We start from the raw sequence: 27,867 nt of genomic DNA on the forward strand, positions 1-27,867 counted from the left end.
CCAAAAAGGTTAAGTCCAAAAGAAGTGGGTGTTCCTTACATCTGTAGTTCCATGAGAGATGGCAAGAGCAAATTAAGTTGTAGGTGCTTATATCTATTGAACATTATATTGAACACTGACCTTGGGCAGTTCTAAAGTGTAAAAGAGCTAATGAGATTGCTCTGAGTGCATGTCATGCAGCCCAGGGCAGGTTAAATAAATCATTAAAAGGTATCAAATACAAGTCTTTTAAAGTAAAAATTCTGGGCCAAGTTAAACAGGTGAAATTTCTATTGGCAGTAGGAGCTGATGAAGCTGTCTGTAGAGCTGAGCCTCTCCAGGACAGAGTTCTGCACTGCAGAGCTGCACTGCAGAAAACCAAGTGTCATATCTTCAGGTAGGTGAGGATATGAGAAATAAAAATGAAAAGCATATAAAGTTACACACATGCTTTGATTTGTTTAAATTCTTACCCATAGGTATCAGCTCTGTGTTAAGAACCCTGTAAATCCCAGAGAGGCAGTGGGCAAATAATGCTGCTGTCTGGAAGACAACTTGTTGTGATTAAGGAGACTAAACCAAACCACCTCCTGACTCAAGATAATTAGAAACTGAACACTTGTTCATTTGAGACTGCTACTGACGTTACTTACCAGGACACCTACAATAAATATTAATTAGAAATTAATTAGAAACACTTTGGCAGCTTCTGGTAGGTTCCTTTATCAGAAAGTTCCTAACATACATACATTCAGTGATTCATAAAATGTATCTGAGAACTTCAGAGAATCACAGCATAATCCGGGCTGAAATGAACCTGTGATGGTCATCTTGTCCAACACCCCACTTAGAGCAAGTCCAGCTAGCTCAGGCTGCTAAAAGCCTCTCCTGCTAAGGTTTTACCATCTCCAAGTGGTAAAAGACCACAGTCTCCCTGACAATCTGCTCCACTGCCTGACCTGAAAATGTTTGTTTTGATACTTACTAGAATTTTGTATATCCCAAACTTGTGTGTTGTCACTGCTCCTCTGAGGAGAACCTGGCTGCATGCTCTCATCAGGGAGCTGCAGGCTGCAGTAAAGGTGCAATACACATGGCTCATGTGGAAATACACTCATCACCAAGAAAAAGGGAGGTGATACAAAACATCTCATACAAGTAACTGGATTGTCAGGCACGAAGAGAAAGTTCATTGAGGGTAAATTTGAACTCGGTGTTTTCCAGAATTTTACATGTTCTCCTCTAGCACAAACTTAGCAATACTGTGAGAGGAAGCAAAGAAGAAGGAGCTGTGTGGCACACCCGTGTACTTCCTCACTCACAGAATGCATTAGGTGGTTATTTATAAGCAGATAAAATGACAGGGACTAACCAAAGCTCGAGGTGCACATGCTCAGTTTCATAAAGCCTGCCACACATCCTATCTGGTATTCTACACCATGCAAGTAAGGCTCAAAATGGGATGCAGCAGTGAATCATAGAATATTTCCCTTTAGTGGTCTAGCAACAGAGTATGATTGACACAGTTTCAGAGAGATCAATTAATATTTTACCCAGAAGCAAATTTGTGTCCTCGTGTCTAATGCAGAAGAACAAACTTTGTTCAATTCTATTGGTGCTGCTTGTACAGAATGCCCTGCCCTAAAACTCATCTGCCACCAGGATACAAGGGGATGACCTTGGCTGCTTTCCATTCCCAAGGAAAAAGCCTGGTAGTTAGAAATAAATCAAAATTATTGCAAAAGGATAACATAAGTTATTGCCTTGTAGGTAATTTTACCAGCTAAATAGCCCTGTCATTAACCTAGCAGCTGTCATACAAATTAGGGTAAAAGATAAAAAAGAAACTATACCTTCTATAATTGTTGCAGATTTAAGAATGATTAAAAACTCAGTTCTATGGGACCTGCCAGGAAAGGAGCTCTTGTGATAAGGCTGAACAAGTAGTCCTTGCTGGACTGTACTCAGCTAAATGACTTTTACAAAAATTAAGCAGAAAAAGTCATGTAAGTAAATCTATTGTCAGAAAAGGAAATTCTTTTACAGGTGAGTCTAGAGGGAAAAAGTGCTCTTCTCTGACTGGCATTTGCATTGCTGATGACACTTTGGAACTTTGTTTTGCAGCATAAGTTCTGACAAAACAGTGCCATCAGCAATATGCTCTGTTCATATTTTTGACAGTAACTGCAGTGAGACTTTTTTTAGCCTTTGCCCATTTTTAGAAAATCCTGTTAGTGTGACTGATAACATTGCTCACTTTTTGTGAAGTCCTGTCCAGCCATCTCAGCCCTTGCAATGTTTTCTGCCTTGACTGTCCTACTGATCCACTCCTTGTTAATGACTTCTTGCCCAGTGGAGAATAAAGCAAACAGTAAACTATTCAAACACTTCCAGTGGGGTACTGCAGAGAACAAAGTGGAGGTCCACACAACTATCATTTATAAAATATATCCTGGTTTTCAGATGTATGGCTAGCCAAAAATCAACATCTGGAAAGAGTTTTCGTGTTTGCAAAAGTAGGTCTCCAAGGTCACTCAGGAATGGAAATGTCTTTTATAGCTGTGATATCCTATCACAGGCCAAAAAACCACACAGCTGAGAGAAACAGAATCCAAAAGGTAAGATGAAGGGAGGTTGCATTTCTCCTGCTTTTATCTTTTAAAAGCCCAAACTCCATTTTTGCCTGTCAAATGCTAAGTACCAGCTTCAAAACAGGAGGGCATGGGACTTCTTCAGAAAAAAATATTTTGCATGAAACTTACAAAATAACTTCATCTGCAGAAGACACCAAAGCTGGAAAATTTCAGTCCCAGTTGCCTGATAACTGGCAAAGCAGTAAGAGACCAAACACAGGATCTCAGAAAAAAAAATAGTGCTGGAAAATCTTAACAGGAATGTTTTGAGCCCTGTGTAGTATTATTGTTAAATAAATGCAAACCATCAGTGTGCAAAAGGTGCAGCCTCAGAATGAATTGGCATCTATAGCCATTGCTGACGTGTAGGTGACATGGTGGCTTGCCCATTCTTCCTACCTGGGCTGGCACTGGTGTGTAATCCCACGCTGCAGGTCAACCCCTTCAGGTAGCTCCCAGGAATCCCATCTGCCCCTGCCAGAGCTGGCACCACACAGAGAAGGCAAACTGGAATCCCTCCCTGCTGGCCCTCCTGCTACTGAGCACAGCCAGACTGACACAGGCTGTGTCACTCAGAAACACAAACTCCACAAAGGAGCAATCTTTAAAAAGGTTAGGAAAGATGATCAAATGAAAAAAGCAAAAACCTGGCAGAATTTTGGGCATTAAATACCATTAAGAGACATTTTTCCCACCTGATACTGTACACAATGTTAATGTGACTATTATAAAGCTGACAACTTGTTCTTGACTGAATTATGAAGCTATTAATTTATGAAGGAAGCAGCACTTGTGTCAGTGTTGCTAACTGAGGCAAATTAGTACATTTACTGCATATTATACAGCTGAGACATTTGTTTGGCAGGAAGTCAGAATGGTAAAATAAGAGAGATCAGGATGCTGTCATTCTTCTAGAGTCCATATTTTTCCATAGCTGATGACACTTGAAAGCTAGGAGAGAACCTGCTCTGTTTTCACAGATTTACTCTGATCTACCAGTGCAGGATGTCTTTGTGCTTGATGCACAGCTATTCTGCAAAGATCAGAGCTCAGAGTAGGGATACCCTGCTCAGACATTTTGCAAAGCAGGCACAAATGTGCTCCTGACCCCCTCCTTGGTATAACAGGCCCACATTTACTCAAAGCCAAGGAAAGAGTAACACCAAAAATTGTTTAGAGGTCTAGAGTCTTACCAGGCTGTTTGATACATTTCCTGAAAAAGAATATTTTGAAATTTATGATTGTCAAGAACTTCAGCCTGACAGCATGGTCTGGCAACAGGACTCAAGGAATCCCTGACCTGCCCACTGTGTTTGCTCAAAGGATATTCTCTCCCCTGTCAAGTGGACACTTCCCTGTTCTTTTCACAACTATGACAAAAATATTAATAATTTATTATCATAGAGCCAAACTGTGAAGAAAAGAACTGCAGTTTTGCCACTGAAGATACTTACATAGTTGGAACTAACTAATCTTTGGCAAATGTCATGGCTAAGATGAGAGGCTGTCAAAAGTTATGAACAGGCTGTCACTGTTATGAACAAGTCTTCCAGATTCATCACTAGGACAAGGCACCCTCACACCACCAAGAGGCCATTGCAGACTCCTAGACCTGAAGCTAAATCTAAAAAGCCATTTGAGGACCTAAATACTGTTTTTTACAAGCATTTTAGCTTCCTTAGTAACAGATGGGCACCTAAATGCTTCAGCTGGCCTGTTCTGGAACAAGCTGCTTCTACTCCTGTCTGCTCAGGTCCTTCAGCTTTTTGATTGACTGAGCCATTCAGAGATTCAGATCTCCTCATTTTGAATTTGAAAAACATCTACCACAAGTGGGGAGTGTGAGCAGAAGCCAGAAACCTCCAGGATTTATTTGGACACCTTATAGTTACCCCTACAACTGAAAAAAGAAGTCACTTGGGGATCATGTTGTTGTGGTTTGATGGTGCCCTACTTAGCCTGGGACTCAAAATACATTCCTGGTTTCTACTTGAAAGCAGATTATTCAAGAACTGATGTGCATGAGCCAAATTGCAAAAACTCCTGGTTTATTGCCCAAGCAGTGGTTTTACACCTTTTTCATGTAAATATATTAATTTGAGATATTTTAAGCTTCACTTTGCCTTACCTTAAGACACGGTCACTAAACACATGGGGGCCTGGGAAGAGCCTTACATCTTGACTTACTACCAGCAGCTAGAAGCTTCTCTTGCAACATTTTGAGTCTGCCAAGAGAGTCTTTGACTGACCTACAGGGGAGCTGCCTTCTGCATCTAAAGTAGGGAGATTCATTAGCTTTCAACTACATACACCTTTCCTAGGAAAATGGCCTTAATAGAGCTGCACTCTCTGACAGCAGCAACAACTGCTCCATGTTCTTTGCATTATTGCAGTCTGTCTGTACTCATTCAATAAATAACATCCTGAAAGCATCCTTTTGCTATTCCTCTCATTTGTTTTCCTCACCTTGAGAAACACAAGCACAGCAGCAGAGAGAGACAACTGCTGTTTGATACATAGTATTCTGACAACACCCTGGCTGCAGCTAATACTTCCTTAACACTGAAACCTGTCAACCTCACAACAGGAGCCAGTGATACTTCTCAGACCTCAGCTTGCAGCAAAGTACACAAGAAAAAAAAAAAAAAAAAGTTTGGTTTGCCATGACAGCCATGTGTAAATGGAGACATAACTGAACTTTACCCCTTGTTCCTGGCAGATCTGGGTTAGTCTTTCTAGCTGCTCATCTTGAATAACCTTTGCCTTCTCATACTGCTGAATCATCATCTCCATCTCCACTTTCACTGGAAGGACGTAGGCTGGAAAACACAAATAAGCACTTAGAGTAACCCAGCTGTGATTTGTTATGCTACCAGCAGGAAAACCTTTACAGACCTTTACAGGCCAGAGAATGTCATCCCTTCCACGTGCACCTAGAGAACCAGAATATTTCTTATAGAAATAGCACTGGAGTATTTCCTCTGGGAAAAGATTTCTAGCCTGTGAAATGCAGGTCATCAGCAGGGTCTAGGCCTTGCTTGCTCAGATCTCCATTTGGCTGGCTGAGCTGAAATGCATCCTGCACACTCTTCCTACCTTCCCCTGCAATAATCTTTCCCAGTGGTTACCACAGATTTCCTGAACTACTGGGTAGGAGGATTTTCTGCTCAGAGGCAGGCCATCCTCTCTAACCCTGAACACCATGGCTCCCTTAGGAAAAGAACCATTCCAGAGCCCGAAGAATTTAGTTCCTACACTTTGTGGTAAAAAGTAACTCCTTAATGGAAATAGCAGACCAAGAAAGATACTTTAAAAAACAAAAGGGCATTTATCTTCCATTGCTTTTCAAGCTACAGCCCAGTTTTCAATAGGTTTTCTGAATGCCTCTGGAAATTTTGCTCCTGTCATAACTTCAGCAAACACAGACTGATCAGCAAAGCTGTTCAACACATATTGCAATTCTTGATGTTTGCTGAAGCTACACAAGATCCTGAACTTTTCTTGCACACTTCAGTCAGAGGAAAACCAAACCAATCCATTATAAAGGCCCATAGGGAACAGGAGATACAGCCATCAACTTGAGATTTCCTTTCCACCACAAGAGCCATAACTCTCTTCTGTTCAGTGTTTTTAAGAGGAAGGAGAACAGTACTAGCAGGGGTCACAAGCAGTCTTGTAATAATCTTCCATATCTCTCCATATCTCTTTTTTTTTTTTTTTTTTTTTTTTACAGGTAATTTTTGGAGTCAAAAACTGAAAAACCACTCACCATCAATGATTCTCTTCACTCTCCATATTCGTAGGGTGATAATCAGGCTGATAGCATCCCATGGGCTGCTGGGGCCATTAGCCACTGTTGAGGCCACCATTGGTGCCAAGGACAAGATGATGACAGCACCATCAAACACCTAGAGAGAAATCAGATTTTTTCAAACCCTTGCTAAAGATCATAACCCTGTCATTCCTTCCTGGGGCCTTGAAGGGCTCCATCTTTGCTCAAAAGAAACACATTTGAAAGGGATGTGAGAGGTGGCCAAGCCACAGAAAGGCTGCATCCTTTTTAGGTAGAACAAGAGAATTCCTTCATGCATTTTACGAGGTGAGGAAAGATAAACTGTGGTGGGAGGACAAGGAGAGAGGAAGGTATTTGGAAATGCTGGCTAAAATCCCCAAGCCCCAAGTGATAGCCTAAATGTTATAACAGCCAAAGAGTTTTATTGACATTGGTATTTATTACCTGTTACTTAGCATAATTTCATCCTAAAAAAAAATAAATTATACAGTCCCTGCCCATAGATCTTACTGTCTAAATGAAGAGATCAAGAAGACAAGCAGAGGAAGACAGAGAAAAGAGAGGTGATGGCTCATGGCCACATCCTGACTACACAAAGTGTGTGTGTGGGAACAGCCCTGCATCAGGACAGAAAGACTCCTTGCTCTCACCTTTATTGGGCAGCTAGTTTTTCAAGGATTTTGACAGCTGGAACTATCCAGAATGATTTGTATGACATTGGTTGCACTGGAATTAGATCAGCAAAGGCAATTGTGCAAAGCATTAGTCAGAAATGCATGAGTAAATACACTGCAGAGCAAACTGGCAACAGAGTTGTGTCTGTCCTACAGCTGCCTAGCAGGGGAGGACAGAATTCCACATTCTCATTCCTACTGAGACCCTTCCCAGCTGCCAAAGACCACTGATTAATGGTTTGCATAAGGAGAGAGAATATGGATTTTCATATCCAGAACTGGGCATAACAATTCAGTGTATTGAAGAGAAACACTTCTTTCTGCCACCATTTGGTGGGCAGTGAACAATATCACTCCATTTCAAATTACCAAAATGAGCCACGGGAACTGCTATTATTTCACCTTATTTAAAAAATTCTCTAGATCAATAATTTAAGTTTCCTCTGAGTATTTTAGACAAGCAAGTTAAAAGATTTACAACCATATTATGAAAGCCGTGCAAGCCTCTAGACTCACTTAAGCCCCAGGAAAACCCAGATATTCTTCTGCTGCATCCTGTGCCATATTAGTTTATCAGACACTATCAAGAAAGAGCTTCTAATTTGCCTGATTTCTGCTCAGATTGGGATTATATGTTACTTATAATACCTACATTTCCTTGCCTGCCTCTGCAACAGTATGCACATCCTACCTCATTTTTAACTTGAGGTTTATCATAACTTTACTAAAAAGAATAATTTCACAAGAAGAATGGGGGTTTTGCTAAACCATGATTTTCTATCAGAGAGTTATACACAATTTTCAACTAGTTCTAATTTCAAATTGCTTACAGGAATGCAGTTGCACAAATCAAATGACAATTTTTACTCATATTGTAACTTCAGAGAAGCAGTATTAACATTCAGGCTAGCACAGCTCTACCAACAAAATAAATAGACACAAAGAGTAAAAAAACCCCAATCCCTCCCTTCATAAAGTTATTTCCAAATCTCTCTCTCTTCTGATCCTCTCACAGAAACAGGGATTGCATCACAGAGCTACCTATACTTGCATATAATGAGAAGAATGTGCACATTAAGTGAGTTAAAAGATATTGTACTGCACAAGGTCTATAACAAAGCCAACCAAAGCAGTTCTTAATATTCTTACTGTGCCTGCCTGGAAAAGAGAATGAAGAGTAAGGTTGCTTACCTCTATTTTGTTTTCAATGTAATCCCATATGCCAAGGACCACAATCCTCAAAACAGTCTAGCAAAACAGATTGGGGAAAAAAAACAAAAGGATGATGCACGTTACTGTAATTTTAGATAAACATTTAGTACTTTTTCTATTTAGGGCATCATTTTTTGTCTTATTTAAGCATTATGCATTTCTTTGGAATTATAATGAGAATCTAAAAGAATCTAAAGAATTGCTTTCTAGCAACTATACTGACTCTGAAATTTTCATAAGCAAGTTTCAAGTTCCAATGTTCATTAGCCTTTCCATCCTCCCAAAATTTCTCTTTTAGCCTTGTAAGATTTAGATTACCAGCCTGCCCCAGGTCCCAGACCCATTCCTCTGTAAGACCCACTGTGGGGTTCCCTCTGTTGGAATGGGGGATGATTCTCTTGTTTTACCATTTTTGAAACACCAGTGCTTACTGTTTTCTAAGAAGAGAAAAGAGGCACTGTCCCCTCTTGATGCCTAAAGATACTGACATTTCATCAGTCAAGAGCAGAGACTTTTATTCTTCCTCTCAGGGGTACAGTCTTACAAAATCCCAGAAAATCAGGGGATAAGGGCAGAAAAATACCTTGGAGAACCTTCTCTATTAAGCAAAACAGTTAAAAAGTAGTACCAGTAGCTACAAAAGAAGAATAAAGAACACAGAATGAACCAATGGTGAATTCCCATTAAAAATCCAATGGCATTTTTCCTAATTTTTAACTCAGCTTTCAGAAGATGCAATAAACCAAAATAAAATCAGCTGGCCAACTAATAACTGGAATTGAATTCCTATAAAAGCAGAACTGGTAGGGATGTTTTCTGCCAAGAGCACCACCAAGGTCAGGTTTTGACAGACACTACAGACACGAGGAGTCCAACTGCAGCTGGTGCCTTGCAAACTGATTGAAATGCTGCTTTCTGCATTAGGGAACAGCAGTAATGGCAGAGTTCAGCACCCCATGCGTGAGGGGTGACCATGCCAAGAACTGTGTGGAGAGAAGTGACTGTGAGGAACATACACATCTCCTTGTCAGCACAAATACAAACGCATTCAATCCCAAACAACTGAATTTCTGCCAAACATACCAGCACTAACTGATTGCAGAACAACCCTCCAATTTTCAGTACTATTCCTATGTATGGGTTTGCCAAAGCCCATGAGCCCAACTGCCTCACTTGGTCCAGAGTGACTGTGCTGAGCTCTCTCTTGGCTCTCCAACCCTGGCTGCCAGCCCTTAATGCTGTTTTGCAGAGGGAGACAGGGAGCTTTCAGAGCCCAGGCTCACAGCACCAGTGAGCAGCACAGTGACCCAGCCAACACTGACTCAGAAACGGTGTATGGGGAGCATTGGCCAAGTCTGGCTGGGAAAGGGAGTTGTTAGCCAGAAGAGACAATGCAGCACTCCCTTTGCTCTGCAAAAACTGATGAGACTCTATGTAGACACCAAACACTGCTAATGTTGCTGGTCTGTAGTCCTTCAAAAGAGCATTTTACCTGCAAAGCACTTTGCAAATGCAGCATAGGGTTAAGGCTACTCAGCAGTTTCCTTTATAACCTCCATGCTTCAGGTTTCTATGTGCAGGACAAGATTGAGAACAGCAGCTCCTCACACCCCTTAATGATTCCAAATTCCCCAGCACGATGTGATGGAAGCAAAAGGTGTGGAGCAGGTATGCACTTACAACCCAGGCCCTCCCTGCAGCCTCAACTCAGGTCCTCAGCAGAGTACTTCCAGACAAAACCATCCCAGTGCCTCTCTCAGCAGCTCCCTCAGCCCACACTGAGCAGCTGTACAAAAGGTGTAAGTACAAGTCTCTCATGAGCCCATAAGCACAGCTCTATTTGTTACCCTGAGGTTAAGTTCCACAGCAGGCAGCCCTCAGGAAATCATGGAAAGGTTTGGGTTGGAAGGGACCCAAGAAGATCATTTGGTTCCATACCCCTTGCATGGGCAGGGACACCTCCCACCATTCCAGGTTGCCCAAAGCCCCATCCAACGTGGCCTGGAACACTTCCAGCAATGGGGCAGCCACAGCTTCCCTGGACAACCTGTGCCAGTGTCTCACCACTGCCACTCTAAAGAATTTCTTCCTAATGTCTAACCCAAATCTGCACTCTTCTAGTTTAAAGCCATCACCCCTTGTCCTATTGCTCCAAGACTTTGTAAAAAGTCCCTCCCCAATTTTTCTGTAACCTCTTCAGTACTGGAAGGTGCTCAAAGGTCTCACTGGAGACCTCCTCTCTCACTGAATAGCAACTCAACTCACTCCCCCTCTCTCCTCACTGAACAACCCCAACTCTCAGCCTGGCTCCATAGCAGAGCTGCTTCAGCCTCCTCTGGACTCACTCCAAGAGCTCCATGTCCTTGTGTTGGGGGCTCTAGACCTGGACACAGGTAGAAGGGGATAATCCCCCCCTTGACCCGCTGGCTGCCCTGCTTTTGATGCAAGCCAGGGCATGGTTGGCCTTCTGGGCACACACTGCTGCCTCACGTTGACCTTCCCATCAACCAGCACCTCCAAGTCCTTTTCCTCAAGGCTGTTCTCATCCATTCCCTGCCCAATCTGTATCTGTGCTTGGGATTGCCCCCACCCAGGTGGCAGGAGTTTGCACTTGGGCCTTACTGAACTTCATGAGGAAAGGCAGTGCCTTCCTTAAAACTTGGGATGCTGCCCTTCCCACATGCAACCCTGTTGACAGCAGAGAGAAATCATGTCCTTTCTCTTCTAAGCTCAGGCAGCATTTAGGAAGGTCTAGGTCAATGAGCAGCTACCTGATGGATGGCTCAACACTTAGCACATTTACAGTAACCAATGGTGAAAATCTTTCTTCGTTTGGACAGGTGTATATAGAGGTATTTTCACTGAAATAATAAGGCATATCTGCACAGAGAAAATAGGAACACTGCCTCATAACTCTAAATATGATTTAGCATGTAGAGAGAACATAAAAAAAGGATTTTCCTTTCTGCAATTTCAATTCCTCACTGCAGTGTTTAAATCAGATGATGCTACTGTCACATTCATAGCTCTGAGCATGTGTGCATTGCCAGGGTGCTGCTGTGAATCAGCACCAGTCAGCAGGGGCTGGAAGTCTACTGGGCAGACATTTAATGCAGTAATGGCTTTTGGTGCTACATCTAGAATCACAGCATCACCAAATTATTTGGGTGGGAAAGTGCCTTTAAAGGTCATCTAGTCCAAGCCCCCTGCAATGAGCAGGGACATCTTCAGCTAGATCAGAATAACAAATACTTTGATTGAAATGAAAGCATTGGTGTTATAAACACTATCTCTGTAATCTTCCTAAGCAATCAAAAATATCTTTCATACAATTAGATTGCATTTGCTTGTGTGCTTTCTCAGTACAGAACTTAAAAAATGAGAACCTGTAGCATAATCTGAAAAGAGAGACAGAAATGAATAATCCAGGAAGTGTCCTACACACTGTACATGGAGCAAACTGAAAAATGAGCCTGAATTAAAACAGAATTGCAACTCTAACATTCACCACACACCAACAGACAGAAAGGTTACTCAGGATTCTACCATTTGTAGGCACAAGACCCTACAGGAATTAGGGGGAAAATGGAGCAGCACTGCTGTTTCCTACTGATGTGCAGACATTTTTTAGCACTGTAGCAAATGTACACACACAGTTTTGCATTACACTACAGGCATTCTGCATTTCTGGACACATAGATTTGAATGCAAACACTTTCAATACCTGTGTGAGTACTTTTCTACTAAAGGTCTCTACCAGGTTTGATTTTAGTGTGGGGTATTTTTTTGTACTTGGCAAAGAATGCTTTAGCATTTCTTGGCTGTAAATCTTTCAATTAGAAAAGCCATAACATATATATGTATATATTTACTTTTATCAGAAATACATTTTTTGCTTCCTGAAAAAAGCTGTGTTATTATATAAAAATCTGTCCAGTGCACTAATAAAAGGTAAAAGACCAAACACTACCATTAACTTCTTCAGGTTGGAGTAAGACCCAGATAAAAGTAAAATTTTAAACCATTTTCCAGACAGAAATGTCATTTTGAAGTTGGCAGTGTCCCTCAGTGACTCACAGCTGTTTGTGCAACATTAGCTGTCTGTAGAGAAGTTTATGGAAACCTACATGATGCTGCAGGTTTTCTCTCTAATTTTGCAGGGAACCCCAGCCAAGTCCTTTGCTGAGCCAGCCGTGTGAATTCCCACAATCTGCATGAGCTACCTTCATTTGTCAGCTGACTACAAGGTACATTAGGTCATTTTAAATACTTTTTTGCTTGCACAGTTAATACACAATTTACTGCTCAGTGTCTCCCTGTGCCAAGCTCATGCACAGTGCAAAGAAATCAAAAGCAGGAAGCACAGGAGGTGAAGCCCCACCCTGGGATTGCCACCAGCCAAGGGGAACAACTCTGCATGCCAGGATGGGAAGTAATTGTACGAGAGAGACAGGTGGAGTGGGGTGGAAAGGGTGGCTTTAAAAGAGCAGCGAGTCTTTGCCTATGGCTTGTAAAGCAACTCTGAAGGTCAAGATTCTGCCTTCTGGATATATCTCATAAGACCAAACACTTCCTGAAATCTTTCCCAGAGAGAACACCTTGTACCCAGTCAGTAATTGATCACCTCCTGGGTTTGGGTCAGTCCACAGAGGCTCATTCCCTACTTATAAGCATCTTCTGCCATCTTCTGGTGTGCCTGTCCTGAGCTCCTGCTGTAGCTGTTCCAGAGCAAGGAGGAAGATGTTAACATCTTTACACTGAGACACCCCCTGTTCCAGGGCATAAGCATCCCCCTCACAGGGTTCCTCTTCCATCAAGACTCTGAAAGGAAACATGCAGCTACTGACCTCACCTCAGGTACTACGCAGAGCAAACTGTGATAATTAAATCACACTGTGATAATTAACTCCAAAAGCTTGGTGACACTGACAGACTTGAATGCAAGTTGCTCTTTTTCACTGACTTCCCCTCTATCATGATACCATTAGCATACAGAGGCACCTTGGAATAAATCCTGCAGTTATATTTGTTCTTATATTCTCCCCCAACATTTTTTCTTAGAAAACGGAGAAAAATAACAAACTTTAAGCTGACAACTCTGGACTCTGGATGGATTTGAAAGGCTTTTCCAGTAATAGAAATGGCTTATTAGAGATGCAGCACACCACTGTAAGGTAAATGCAGATGGGAGAGAAACCTGGTCTGAAGCAGTTCCTCTGCACATGGTGACAATGGCAGGAATTCTTAACTTGGAGATGCACCATGTAGGAGGTGCTGGGCTGTCACTGTCAAGAGACTAAAGCAAAGGTTAAGCACTGATGGAGTGCACCATGAAGTCAGGTATACTCCTGGAAAGGAAATGTGTAGAAAGGAAAGTGTGTTGCTAAATTCCTACATCTCTACAAAACCATTTCCCCTGGTAACTACTTCTCTGTGAAGCAAGAAAAACGGTTAGAAATTTTGCAGTATATTAATTTTTTACACATTAGCAAAGAAGGAAGCTTAAATTTACCTTTATAAATTATATTAGTGTAGCTCTTTATTCATACCTCTCCCCAAATCAACCTCCTTAAAAATCAGAACATACACAGCCTGCCACACAGTGCACTTATGCACCAGGAGAAAAGTTGTGTGAACATGGAAGCAAAGAAAACATCCAAAAAAGAAGTTGCAGTTTATTGAAGACTTACAGAATTAGTAGATTCTTTCTCTGCTCAGCTGTTTAAAGCTCATAAAAACAGTAACATAAGTGATTTCTCTGATATAAAAGTATGAATTTTAAATGAAAAATCTATTTGGGAAAGACATTTTTTTGATTTTAGTTCTGTGATTTGAGATGTTTTTCCTTTTTAGCAGAGCCCTAGTAGTAGTGTCTTCTTTAAGAGGTTTTGTTCCTTCCAAGGACTGCAATTAACAAGCAGCAATGTGTTAAGAGTTCTACAAACACTTCCTTTTAAAGTATAGGATGTCTTGGTTGGTGTTTTTGTTTTTTTTTTCCTCCTAAAAGTGAAAATCTAAAATGCACTTGTGACTTGTAGCTAATGAAACAAATTCTTTACCAGCTAGGACCCCAGATGTACTCCACTAAATTTCAGAACTCGTTTCTTGGACTTGAGTGCAGAAAATAATTATGAATTTTGCGACTGTTGAACTTGAGGCCTATCAGAAGCCTTGGTTGCTCCCAGGGAAGCACTGCAGGGCTATCAGAATGCTGAGTGCTTGGCTGCCTGAAGCACATCCAGCCCAATGCAAGCAGGCAGGATCTAAGGACTCACTTCTTGCATGCAGGCTCATCAGTCTTACTGGAAAAGCAGAACTGAGCAATGGCTACAGAATCAAATAGTTGTGGCAATGTGGTAAGATTATTAAAATACAAGCAGACTCCAATCCACTAACCAAAACACTGTGCCATTCCCCATCTTCCTTTTCTCAGCCAACTATTACCAAGGCTGAATTTGCCCTCTTGACAGAGTGTAACCCCGGCCTTACCTTGCTGTTGGCACTGGGGTTCCCCCCAGAGTCTCTCTTCTCTTCTGTCTTAACATCTGGGTAACATTTCGTGCACAGACAAACCATAGTGATGGATGTAAACAAACACACACAATCATCACAACCAGTAAATCCTGGTCAAACACTTGGAAAAAGGAAAAAAAAGAGCTGATGTGCACTTCACTTGGATAAGGATAGTTTGGTGTTGGAAAGTCACGGGCAGTGACAGAGAATGTAAAGTTAAGAGTGCAATAAATTCCTTTAGGGCTTGTGGCAGTAACACAGCTGTAGAGAGGGCTGGAATATGCTGTGAGAGTAACTACTTCATTTTGATGGCAGCTGTTCTGCTGTTATTTGCCAGCTGCTGGCATGTTTGTCCCCTTCATTTTAAGCAAGTAGAAAGTCACTGCCTGTTTAACACTCCAGGAATAACTACTTGCAATGCAACTATAGCACCATCTTTTCATCAGTCTTATTTTTCAAAAATATTCAGATTTTGTGCTGAGAGCTTTCTGGTTTTTAACAAGTCTTTTACCACTTCATAGTATTTGTTATCAAAGTCTAAGCTGAGGCCTTTCTGAAGAATTATGTATCCACACCTAAAAGTAATGGGAGCCAAACTACAAAATAAGCAATATACATCCAAACTTGTTATGGAAACCACTTGTTATGGAAACAACCCTCTCTGAACACCAGAAACCCTAAATCCTTGCTTTGAGGAAAAAGGCACTGATTCAAGGACTAATCTAACCTCTGCAGTTACCTGCTATGTTCAAGGCATTTAACTAAACTGCTCATCTCTGGAAAATCTTCTTGCCATGAACAGTCACAGACTGGGAAATCTCACTTAAAATGTGATCATCTCAACAAATAATTCCAAACAAAAATATCTGACTCATGGTATTAGGAATCAGAGGGCTAGAAATCCCCTGAAGGCACCAAAAGAGCAAATAAAATTAAGATGGATGAAAAAAAAATTATTTCTGTGATCTACAATTTTTGCAATATTTGGTAACCTCTTGAAAAATCAAAGTTTTTGGTTTGGATGAGAAAACTAAACCCTCTTGTTCTTCCTCTGCTGAGACCCATTTCAACACAAACAGATGTGCTGTTGCTCAGTAATGCAACCTGGCAAAGGCCAGCCCCAGCAAACCCAACAGGAAAGGCTTCATTCTCTTCCAGATCTGTCATCTTTGAAGCTCACTCAGTGTGGAGCCACCTCTGTTGCTTTAATCCCATCAAGAACTCTGAGCTGCCAAATGAATCAATAGCCAAAAGTCTCCCCTGCTTTGTGCACATTACATGGCTGCCTTATGGCCTCCTATATCTTTGGTGTAAATTCAAGCCATAATCAAACAGGTGAAGGAAGAAACTTTGTTAGACAAAACCAGGGAATAAAGATAGTAGTAAGAGGTTTATAAAAAATGAGAACAGCAGCTTCAAGTACCAACTACAGAGAGAAGGAGAAAAGCCAACACAAATCCAAATGAGGTTTTAAAAGTTTTTAAAGAAATTTTGTTTTCCTTTTTGTTTTCCAGTTCATCCTCTTAGGTGGGTACTCAGGAGAACTGAAACAATTAATTTCTTCCTTGAGACAGGTAAATACTGGCCTGGAGGATCTGCCTGCACTGCCACAACAAAAAACTGTCAGCAGATGAACTGAACTCCATCAGGGACAGAGGAGGAAGGCACTGACTGCATCAGGGTTCCATAAGAGTGGCTGGTGGTACAAGTAAGAGAAAACAGAACTTGACACTATGCCCCAACAGAAGGAAGTTGAGGACCACAAGAGAAGTTTTTTGTGAAATAAGCTACAGAAAGTGATGAAAGTCAGGGGAGCACACAAGTGCAGCTGATCCCACTGGGAAACTCAGAATTACAGCAAGCTCCAGGCTGCTAATCCCCACAGAAGAAAGATTCTGGGGGAGCAGAGAAAAAGTCTTCAAGAACCAGGATGTGCCATTCACAAAGGAAAGACTGCAAAATCTTTTGTTTAGAGTATTTTTTTCAGTCAGTTTCCATGTATTCTACAACTCAGAATCACCATCAAAGGATGAGGAAAGTAATCATATCTGTCTGTGTTAACTGCAGCAGCAGGATGCAAGAGATCCCCACCTGTTACCAAGGAAGCCTTTCAGAAAGTGACCACTGAGAGTCTGAAAATGCCAGTTGGAAAATTCCTGTTATCAGCAAAAACGTAAAGCAGAAATACAAAGTGATACATGGAAATAAATGTATTGGATTAATACAGCCATGGAAATAAGCAGTGGCATATTATGGTAAGAAGGGATTCAACACAAGCAATCTACTAGATCATTTGCAGATATCATAGTGCAGATATCATAGCACTCTGGTTTTTCATGGCTTTTTTTTTTTTTTTTTTTTTTTGGTGGTTTTTTTGTAACTTTGTGAATGTATTGCAGAGTGAAGACTCTTAACATCTGCTTGGATTACAATATTTCTCCTATGGAATTAGAAAAAAATATTTTAGAATATTTAAATCCAAGCTGTCTTTCAGTGTAAGAAACCTAAAACATTTTTTTTACAAGTAACACATTCTGATCTGGAGAAATAGCTTTAAAAGCATTTTGGGATAGTCCGGGATTAGGCTAATTATCTCAATATCAATGACTTCTTCTTGGAATAAAGTTGAAAACTTTAACATTATCCTTTTTGTAATTTGTTATATCATGACTGTAGCCTTTACCAATGCAGACACTCAGAAAAAATTTTGCAAAGAAATTCACCATTTGTTGCATTCTCTACCTGTGTTTTTATGCATCTAAACTACCTACATAAAGTGAGAGGAGATAATTCCATTCTTGAAACGGGCCCTTTTGTAAAAAAAAAAAAAACTACGAAAACAAAACACAACAAAACCAAAACAAACAACTGAACACAAAGAAAAAAACCCAAGCCACAGATCTTTATTCCTGAGGAATATATCTTACTCCTGTCCTTTATACCCAGCAACACTGATATGATTTCTATTGGCACAAATGAATGGAACTAGTCCTGTTCCATGCCTGTAGTGATTTGGAGGTGACAAGTTCTTTTTGTAGTTTTCCAATGATAACTTAGAAGACAGTATCTTTCCTGTTTCTTTGCCAATTCTAGGCAACAGACAACCAGTGCTAATCTAAATTTTCTTTGTTTGCTGAGCAGAAGCAACAAGTGTTAATTTTGGTTTTTCTTTTTTTTTTTTTTCTTAAAATACACTGTGCTAAATTTATTCAAATTACTGTAAAGTCTTGTTAGTTCCCAGTGACAGCATAAAACTACTTGGCAGTTCTGTATGTGGAGAAAGACTTGCATTATACATACCTCTGAAAAGAAAACAGACAGGATGACTAGGCTGATCCAGTGAATTACTCCTGCAAACTGTGAAGCACTTGAAACTGCAATTAACACAATACAATGAAGCATCATTATAGCAGCAGAATGCAAATTAGCTTTAATATAACTGCAACTGCTACAACTTAAATACAGATGAGCCTTGTTTTCTTAACTTTTGTAATGGCAGTACCAAAAAGGTGATGGGATGTAATGGGAGATGGAACCCCAGCCCTGACACCTGCTAAGCCCCGCTGGGGCCAGCAGCCACAGCAGCTGTTCAGTGGAGCTGAGACTGCTGCCAAGTAGTGACAGACACCTTGTGGGTCTTTGGTGCTCTGTTACTGCTTTCATGCTCTCATCCCATGCACTGCTTTAGTGCAAGATATGTGACTGAATTCTGTAAGAATTCTGTAAGAAAGAGGATGCTCTAACATCCTCACTTTATTCCTTGTTTTAAGTCTCTCAGATTCAGCTCATATGTTCAATAATTGCCTGGAATGGGTGCTTAAAAACTGGTGTTTAGATTGAGCTTCAAAAGCCATTTCTGTCATCTCAATAAATACCCTACATAAACAGAGTTCTGTACAGCTCTCCAGATGTGGCATAAACAGCCCTGACTGCCTCAAGATCCCCTTCCTCTCAGAGTCAAGTCTGACCTGAGAAAAACCGAAGTGAGAGAAGCCACTGAAAGAAGCTATGTCATTGTTAGCAAGATTAAATCTTAATATATCAATTTTCAGGAGTTTGTAAAACATCAGCAATTCTAATTTGTACAACAATGTGGCTATTTTTGTACAGTCTGTTTCAGGAAATGTGGCTGTCATATGGTCAGCTTTGTCTTTAAGCAAGTTTCTGTAGGAACACTCAAGAACATAATAAATGAAATAAAATTCCAGCTTAAGTAATTGGTTAAAACATAAAATTTCCTTTGTAAGCCCTCTTTTTCAGAAGGACAGGAACCACTAAAATTACCTATGTTAATTTCATTTCAAACTCCTCAATGAAAAGGAGTCTGTAAAGGATAAGTTAAAGTGGTGATTTATGAAACTATGGATTCTACACACTAACTTCCCAATGGGTACTCTTCAGTCATGCAGGTTGTGGAGGTGGTTATTCCACTTTCAAAGTAAAATGACTTGGAACAAAAGTCCTTTCAGGAATGGACCGGCAGAAGCAGTCAGGAAAATTTATCTGAATTCATTAAAAGTGTGATTTTACAGAATAGCAAAGCTTTGAACAAACACTCAGTGGCATTAAATCAGGATTTCATTTGATTCAACTTATTTTGCTTGTAAGTAAAAAGAAATAAACGATTTTGCTGCAAAGTCTGCATAAGAAGCTCTATGATAAGGGATTCTCTATGGGCTTAAATGAGTATCTGGAAATTAGGAGGATTCCTTAATAATTAACTTCAACTGAAACTCTGTGATCAAAACTCCCTTCACTGTTGACAAAACAAAGCAGAAAGCTGAAAGGGTCCAGTATCTGAGCTGCTGGCAACTCCTGCTCTGGAGGTCACATGCTCTCAACTTTGGAATAAGGAACTGAAGAGAAAAAAATTTGCTCTTTATTTCAGAGTAGATGTGAGTCTACCATCCCTATGGCAGACAGACTAAAATAGTCAGTGTGGTCTTGCTGTTTCAAAGAATTACTTTGTAATAGCAAAGTTTAATAATTATGTTCCAGGTGGCAGAAGTAATGAAGTCCCATGAACACATACAAGACATGCACTCAATAAAGCATCTTATTTTAAAATTACAACTTACTAAAACAGGAAGGGGAGGGAAGGAATGCAGGAAAAATGGGAATACAAAGGAAGCTGTTAGTATGGGCTGCCACTGGAACTCCCAGAGCTGAGGTTCATCTGGGGTTTGGTAAGAGAGGGTTTGCTGTGGTGCATCAGAGGAGCAAGTTAAAGGTGAAACAACTGGGAAATAGATATTTAATATTCCCAAGACACTGTCTTTGTAAGGTGGCATAAAGAACAAGAAGTGGAGATTCACTTTTCAAACAGCTATCGATTGACGTTCAAGTCTCCAGTTGCCCCTTAGTGGACAAAAAAGATACAGCACCCATGCGTGAGGAGAGAAAATCGATTTTTGATGCTGCACTCACTGTAGCATTGCCCTGGACATGCTGCCAGACAGTTTGCAATTGAACTGCCAGTAAAACAGTAAATTCCAAGCCTGAAGCTTCTGAACAAGAGCTGAACCATGAGCTCCTACACTGAATCTGCATATTTGGCTCTCCCAAAACATTCCCTTTCAAAAATGCAGTGAAAAGATACAAAAACACTAGCAGGGGCTTCTCCAAGGGGCCCATAGCCCTGCTCTGGAGTGGTTCAGATACATTACTGGGATTCAGTTTGGGGATTTGGGTTGAATGCTGACCCAGGATCCTTTTTACCCACAAAGTTGATCCAGTATAACACGTGGAGTAGAGCCAGTCTCAGTCTATCTGCTCCCCTTTCTCTCCCTCCCACATCTAAACATGTATATCCAGGCAGGGAGGGATGAAGAATAAGTCCTGGCTACTACAGGAGTTTGCAGAAGCAGAATTGGTTTTATGTGGATGTTGTTCTCCCTGAGGGCTTCCCAGCAGATGGAAACCACATTGCTCCTGCAGGCAGCAGATGAGCCCTGGGTGGTTTGGACAAGCCCTGATTCCCTTTGGGCACTGCTGCACCACAACCTGCACGGCTCTGTGTGTGGCTAAATGAGATGAGGTGACTAAATATGTGCAAAACATCACAAAGTATTGAGAAAAGCTTTGAGGAGAACAAGAAAAGCTGATTAGAGGACAGAGATCTGCAACAAAGACCTTTTACATGCCCTTTGTTTTTTGGAGTTTCTAATTCTGGCATGAATTTGGTTTGTGTTAAAATACCCTGAAAGGTCTCTGTCCCTTCCATGTGTGTGACACACTTGGAAATGTGGTCTCCAGCTCTGAGAGTTTTTTTTATGGGAGATGTGCACAGTGCAATGAAGGACTGCATGAAAAGTATGAGAGGAAAATCATATTCTCAAAATGTCACAGCCAAAGTTGGTTAGTTGGGGGGTTTTTTTGTAAGTGTGGGGGCTCTTTTTGTTGTTTCGTTTTTGGCTTTTTTTTCCAAAGAGGAGGCTTCCTAAGTAATTACGGTTTGTGGATTTGCTAACGTGGATTAGCAGTTGTTATTATGAACAAAATTAGGATTAGCTGTTGCTATTATGAACAAAATCAGCAGTGATGTGCTTTTACATATCCTTATGCACTGGTAGATTCTATGTAGAATAGGGAATAATTTAAAACTGGAACTACATTTTTGAAAAACATAATTATGGCCTAATGGCTTTTTAAAGCATTAAAGTACATGAAATACATTCCTCTCACGACACAACTGCAGTACTTTTATCAGCCCCACCAAGACACTCTTTACCTCCTATTTCATTTAAAATCAGGTATTCAACTCAAAGGCAAGAAACCTGATGGGCTGGTGCATTAGCTAAAATGCAAAGCAGCAACACAGAGTGGGATGGGATCCTTTCTGAGGACCTGAGAAAGTCCGTACTGGCAGGTGCAGCCTCTGAAACCACCTGGCTCCACACAACACCTCCAAGTTGTACACAAGGTGGAAGCTGCAGAGCTTATAAGATTATCACATGCACTCAGTATGACTGTCTATAGTCATACAGAGAAGGAATATCTCTAAAACAAAGCCTTCTTTAGAAGAATCTTTGGAATATAAATGGTAAGAAAGCAGGTGCTTCCAGAGAGGAGTCTCCAAAGCTGTGTTTAAAAGAAAGAGAAATCAACATAAACCATTTTTAAACTCTTTGGCTCTCCAGGAAGCAGTAATTCAATTACATAAACAGAAAGCTGTGGCACCTCTATACACAGGGTTGAAAGCTTCTTCCTTGTTTAATTCTTAAGGACTCACCCCCATAATTAGCATTCCTGACTTTCTTTGAAAGCAGCAGACTTCCTCATCCAAAATGGTAAATCCCTAGAGACTACAAAAAATAACAAGTGTAACAGAGTGGCCATGTTCAGAACAGTCTGTGCAGTATGGATAGACAGTGCCCACTGGTGGGGAACAGTGTGGAAAGAAAATTTAGTCATTTATTAGTCTTAGAGGGTTTATAAAAAATGGTTGTGACTATCAAAAAAAGTCCTCTAACTATAGGGGACTTATACAATTGCAATACCTAAATCTTTATACTGGAAACTAACTCCACTTGACAACTGACAAACCACCAAAATCAAAACTTCAACAGCATAAAAGTTTGCTTGCTCAATTTGAAGTTGCCATAGAAGATCCCAGACTACATATCCTTGAGTTCCGGGGTTGTCTGAACCCTATCACCACCATTTCAATATATTCAAGACTATATGGAGATGTCAGAGGCTGCTTTTCAACATTTAGCATAGGGGAAGATGTAACTGGCATATGTGTTCATGTCAGCTTTGTATCATAAAGGAAAAAAAAATATTTAAAAAAAAAAGGGGAATGGAGGAAAAGAGCAGTAGGAAAACAAGAACATTAAAGTTTCCATTGTGGAACCTGTGTAGAGTGAATTCAGATAATAAGTGAAATTGAGTTTTGCTTTATTTGAAATTCAGTATATTAGCAAAGCAGAATGAAAATATCATTCCAATACATTACAGGTTATAAAACTATAATTTCAATTCCTACCCACCTCTTTATAAGTAATTTCATAATAGTGGCAAATACCCCAACAAGTTCATAATTTCTGTCTATCTGTACACATGTGAAAAGTATCAAAGTTACACAAAATACCTTTCTTCTGTGTATGCAGAGTATGGCTGTTAAGCACAGACCTTTTCACATACTAATGACCATATGTGCAGACCTCTGCATGTACACTCTGCTTTTATCCCTTGAAAATTTGCCCTGCACTGAATTTGGTCAGCAAAATATGGCAAAGACTGACTCCACTATACCAGGGTTCCACAAAAACACATTTCTTTCCTAACCTAGTAATGATTTAAATGGTAGGAAATCCTCCACACCATCCTCCCCCCTTCAAAAACTTCCCAGCAAGTTAAGCCTTTATTTCATCAAAATTAAAAACAAACAAACAAACAAAAAAAAATAATCCTCCTACTCACACTGGAGAAGCTTTATATCTATTAGGAGTTCCAGAGTCAGAAGAATCACCACCAATACTACACAGGCTACCAGGAAACTGTTGAGACTTGCACTGAGCAAAAATACCTGCCACACAGCTGCTCGTCTCCCACAGCATGGTTTTAGCCAGTTAGATCTAAGGAAATAAAATTAAGAGGGAAAACAAGAAAAGAAAAAAGAAAAGAAGTGAAAAAGGAAGAGAGCTAAAGAGCAATGAACTCAAAATGACAAGTGCTGCTGTTACGGATATACTCGGCAACAACGTACAAAGACTTTGCAAAACTCACTTTCATTGCTTCCCTTCCCAAGAAAAACACTTCACAAAAAAAGTCTGGGCATCTTGTGTGTCCCTCCAACCCTCTGGAGCACATTGGTGTTCATGTGCCCTCCAGTGCTCTGAGTTAAACAACCCTGATTATCATACATACAGTTCTGCTTTCTTCCTGCCTGACCACTTTTCCTGTGGTTTTATTTTGACATCCACACTGTCCTCACTGATGGCTGAGTACCAAGCAGGACTCTGCTATTAGGTTAGAACCCAATTATGCTTTTGAAGAATTTCTCTGCTGCCGAATTTTATGGTGGTGCCCCTGTGCATCCCCCTTCTAGCAGGAGACAAATCAGCCAAGAGCTGCCAAACCTGGTTTGCAACAATCACTTCATGGTATCATGGAAAAGAGCAATAGGAATCTTGAAACCAGTGAGGAATAAGCCGGGTGACTGGAGAGCCACACCTGTACCAGCAAACACACAGCCTGGCAAAATGTCAAGCAACTGGGCAAGGCTCCTACCTTGGATATTTGTCTAACTCACCAGTTTGTGGATGAGGCCAAAAATGTATCTCCCTGAGCTTGGGGTAGCACATTTTGGGGGACAGCATCTGCCAGGAGCTGTTCTCAAACATTTCTCTCTTTCTCCTCATTTTGGAGAAAAAAGAACCTTTAGGCAAGATTAAATAAGTTGTTGATGAAGGAAGTTAATGAATCAGTAAATGTTGCACTAGATTTGTACGGATACACATCTAAAGTGGTTAGTTAAAAAAATAAATAAATCTTTTTCTTCTGAAAATATTTGTAATAGGAATAACACTAGCATGGACTTCAGAAGCATAAAGCCCATCTTGATAGCTTCTCATAAGACTCCCCCATAGTTTCACTTTCATACAGTATTTGTACCATTGCTCATCGTGGTGTTTTGTCATGTTCCTCTACTGGCCCACCCTCAAAAGTTCTGTTGTTTGCCTGGCAATTCATGTTTTCCAACTGCTGTAAATACACATGAGCTAAGAAAGAGTGATTTATTAAGCAGGGTTTAAGAAGCTCCAGGCATATACAAGTGTGGTACAGCAACCACACTGCTTCAACCCAAATACCAGTACACAAAACTCAGTGGTATACAAGAAGGTTTGAGGATACTGATCAGTTCCAAATAATCAGCTCTACACCCAATAAGTCCACTTGTAATCAAACACTTGAAAAAAATTGCAAAACATTCCATGACATGCCCACACTCAAAACCCAGGGAGAAAGTTAACACTAAGCAGTTCTCAGAGCTGACACTTTCAAGCAGCTCCTCAGAATTAAGCATATGAACTGAATACTTGTGTTCCTGACCACCTCACTGTAAAAGACCTCCTCCAACTGACTCTTAAAACTTGACAGAAGGTTTGATAACTATTACAATCAGGAACTTGCCCTTAATTTAACTTTGTCAGGCTTCTGGCCTGCATACAGGATGCACTGGATTTTAAATAGGTATTTTTAAAACATCAGGAAAAAAAGTACAAAGCCTTTTTGCAAACTTAATCTTCTCGTGGATTTTATTTTACATCATCTCAAAATAGAATTACTTGTCTTTCGGTATTTGTTATTTTTTGGGGGGGTTGTTTTGTTTGTTTTGGGTTTTTTTAGATCTTTGTGAAAATACTTCTAGGGAATGACTCTGGTTAAAAACAACAGTTCTCAGTTCCATTCTTTTTCTACATTTCTCTTCCCTTTCCCAAAAAGGCCCATTTCACCAGCATTTTAACATTGCAGGGCAGTTTTTTCCTCTTTTCTATTCTCAGAACAAGCAGTAGAGGGCCCAAAAACATTCCTTTGAAAGCTCTACAAAAACACCAAATGTAGCAGTAAGAATAATTCCTAATACTCAGCACACAATGCATATGGCCACAATAATCATTATTCATTATTTATGATTGGAACAGCAATTAACTGAAGAGGTCAAGTGACCTCATGTTTATATATATCACTTATAAAGTACCCACATATGTACTCATAAAGTAAATATCACCCATATATCACTTATTAAGTACACACACTGATTTCAAAAATACAAAAGGATTTAAAATTTAAGCACTGAAATACCATGTTGAGTTTATATCTTGATTTATTACACCAAAGTGTCTTTGTTCAACACTTGTCAACAGGCAGCAATTAGCATCTTCAAATCCCAGCACACCTCTTCCCAGACCTCCAAGTCCTCTGAATCCACTGACATTACCAATCACACTGTAATTGGGATGGTTTCTTTCCTGGATGCTTCTTAGCTAATTCATTCCCTGTTACCCCTACAGTCCTGTATAGTAGAGTTCTGATCCTGCCTTTGGTGGGTTTTTTGGGGGGAGGTTGAGTTTATTACTTCTTAGCTCTTGTAAAGGACGGATGTAAATAAAAAAAGAACCCATAACCTCATGTGGAATATATTTGAGATAAACCTGTTGAAATGCCAATCACACTGACTCCTCATAAACCAAAGTCCTCATGTCCTTCAGCCTGTAACCTGTCTCAGTAAAGTGGTGTCTCTCCCTGATGATGAGTGAGGGCTCACCCATTCAAACTATGAGAAAAACAGCCACCAGAATTAGTGTAGTTTTAAATTTACCTTCCAAGTCTTGGCCACTTCCATTGCAGTACTGAAAAGCTACACTTAGTTTAAAGCTCAGACTGGTAATGTGGCTACACAGATATTTCAATAACATAAAAGTTAACTCACCCAGCTTATAAATTTATGAAGAATTTACGAAGCTATTACATACTGAACAATAACACAAGTAAAAAACCTTTTTCCCTCATTCCAGAAAAAAAAAGAGAGAAAAAAACCTCCACATTTTGTTCAGCAAACAAGTACAACTACTGCAAGACTTCAAACAGCGAACGGGCTCATTAGGTACCCTGGTTACTCTGTCTTTACCCAGGAATATTATTTACCTTTCCTACAATGCCTGGATAAAGTATATAAATTTACAAGCATGGGCATTTATTGGTTGATGGGGATACAGGGCTGTGAAGTTTCATTATGAGACTTTAAAATATATTTAGTGGAATTTTACCAGGGATAATTCTTTTTAAAGATATGTTCACACATGGCTTTGTGGAAAACCAATCTGTCATCATCACTGCTAGGTTTTTTAATAAACAGCTTGGAAAAGAGAACATAAGGCAAAACTGGAAAAGGTTTAACATATTTATTTGGTAAAAAACCACTACAAACAAATTTGTTCAAGCTGTTAACAGCTGTCACTATTTCTATTTTCTGGTCTTGCAAACAAATACCCCAGAATCTGCATTACACCTTGCCCTGCCTTTTGTTTTCTTCCTGGCTAAACAGCAAGTGTTTGCATCTCACAAGATGGCTCTGATCAGAAAACAGAAGGATGGATGCAATCCAAATCCCTATCTGAAGAAGCAGAAAGGCCATGGTCAGGAAGTGACAGGAACACAGCAAGGCTAAGGAACAATACAAAACCTGGCTGAAACAAAGCAGACAGCAGAGCCTCACAGCAGGGACAGGTAGCAGCTGAGCAGCTGGAGGCCTCGAGCAACTCCAAGATCTGACACAGATCTGCAACCCTTTCATGGACTTGTCCTCCAAGGTTAGTTTATCTACAGGAGTTTAACTGAGAGTACATTCATTCTTCTTTCCCCCTCAAAGTTTTACTCTTTCTAACCCCATTACATTTCTTGAAGGACTGCTGCAAAGCTCAGTTGTTCTAGAGGCAAGAAAGACTCCTCCAGTTTTCTGCCTAAACACACATATGGCCAGTTTGTACCTAACTGCTCTTGTGCCAATATTGTTCATTAGCCTGATTAGTTCTTTTCCTTTGCTGGCATTTGATCCATGCTTCATTTATACACAGCAGCAGTATCCCCTCATTTAATTTAATCAAAGCCCATGCTTTTTATAAAGCTGACACTCAGTTTCTATACTGCTGTAGTGGTCCTGGCTGCATGTGAATGCATGTGAATACAGAGAGCTAGACTGGTGATACTGGGGAGAAGGTTTCATCACATGAGTGCTTCCCAGCTCTATATGAAGTACTTTCTGCTTTCTAGGGTCTTTGTGCCTTCTTTATAGGGGTATATAGGGCATGGACTTGCTCCAGTGTGTCCAGATGAGGGCCACAAAGATGATCCATGTGAAGGCTGGAGCAGCCCTGCTATGCAGACAGGCTGAGTTGGGGGTGTTCAGCCTGGAGAAGAAATGCTCCAGGGAAACTTTAGAGCACCTTCCAGCACCTGAAGAGGCTACAGGAAAGCTGGAGAGGGACTGTTTACAAGGGCAGGGAATCATGGGACAGAGGATAATGGCTTTAAATTAGAAGAAGGGAGATTTAGGTTA

At 40.5% G+C, this 27,867-nt stretch overlaps 1 protein-coding gene across 4 annotated transcripts in view; it reads right to left on the bottom strand.

Moving 5' to 3' along the window:
- The window catches only part of TMEM266 (transmembrane protein 266), an 86,859-nt gene that overhangs the window by 19,093 nt on the left and 39,899 nt on the right, over positions 1–27,867 (bottom strand). For all 4 annotated transcript variants that reach the window (XM_071754633.1, XM_071754636.1, XM_071754635.1 and 1 more), the window contains 5 exons: positions 23,229–23,383; positions 18,105–18,178; positions 8,271–8,327; positions 6,382–6,520; positions 5,316–5,431 (listed from right to left, as the gene is read on the bottom strand). In XM_071754633.1, coding sequence (XP_071610734.1) covers positions 5,316–5,431; positions 6,382–6,520; positions 8,271–8,327; positions 18,105–18,178; positions 23,229–23,383 — 541 coding nt within the window. The remainder of the gene's footprint in view (positions 1–5,315; positions 5,432–6,381; positions 6,521–8,270; positions 8,328–18,104; positions 18,179–23,228; positions 23,384–27,867) is intronic.

This window comes from Heliangelus exortis, chromosome 11, assembly GCF_036169615.1.
Source record: "Heliangelus exortis chromosome 11, bHelExo1.hap1, whole genome shotgun sequence".
Classification (NCBI taxonomy): Eukaryota; Metazoa; Chordata; class Aves; order Apodiformes; family Trochilidae; genus Heliangelus; species Heliangelus exortis.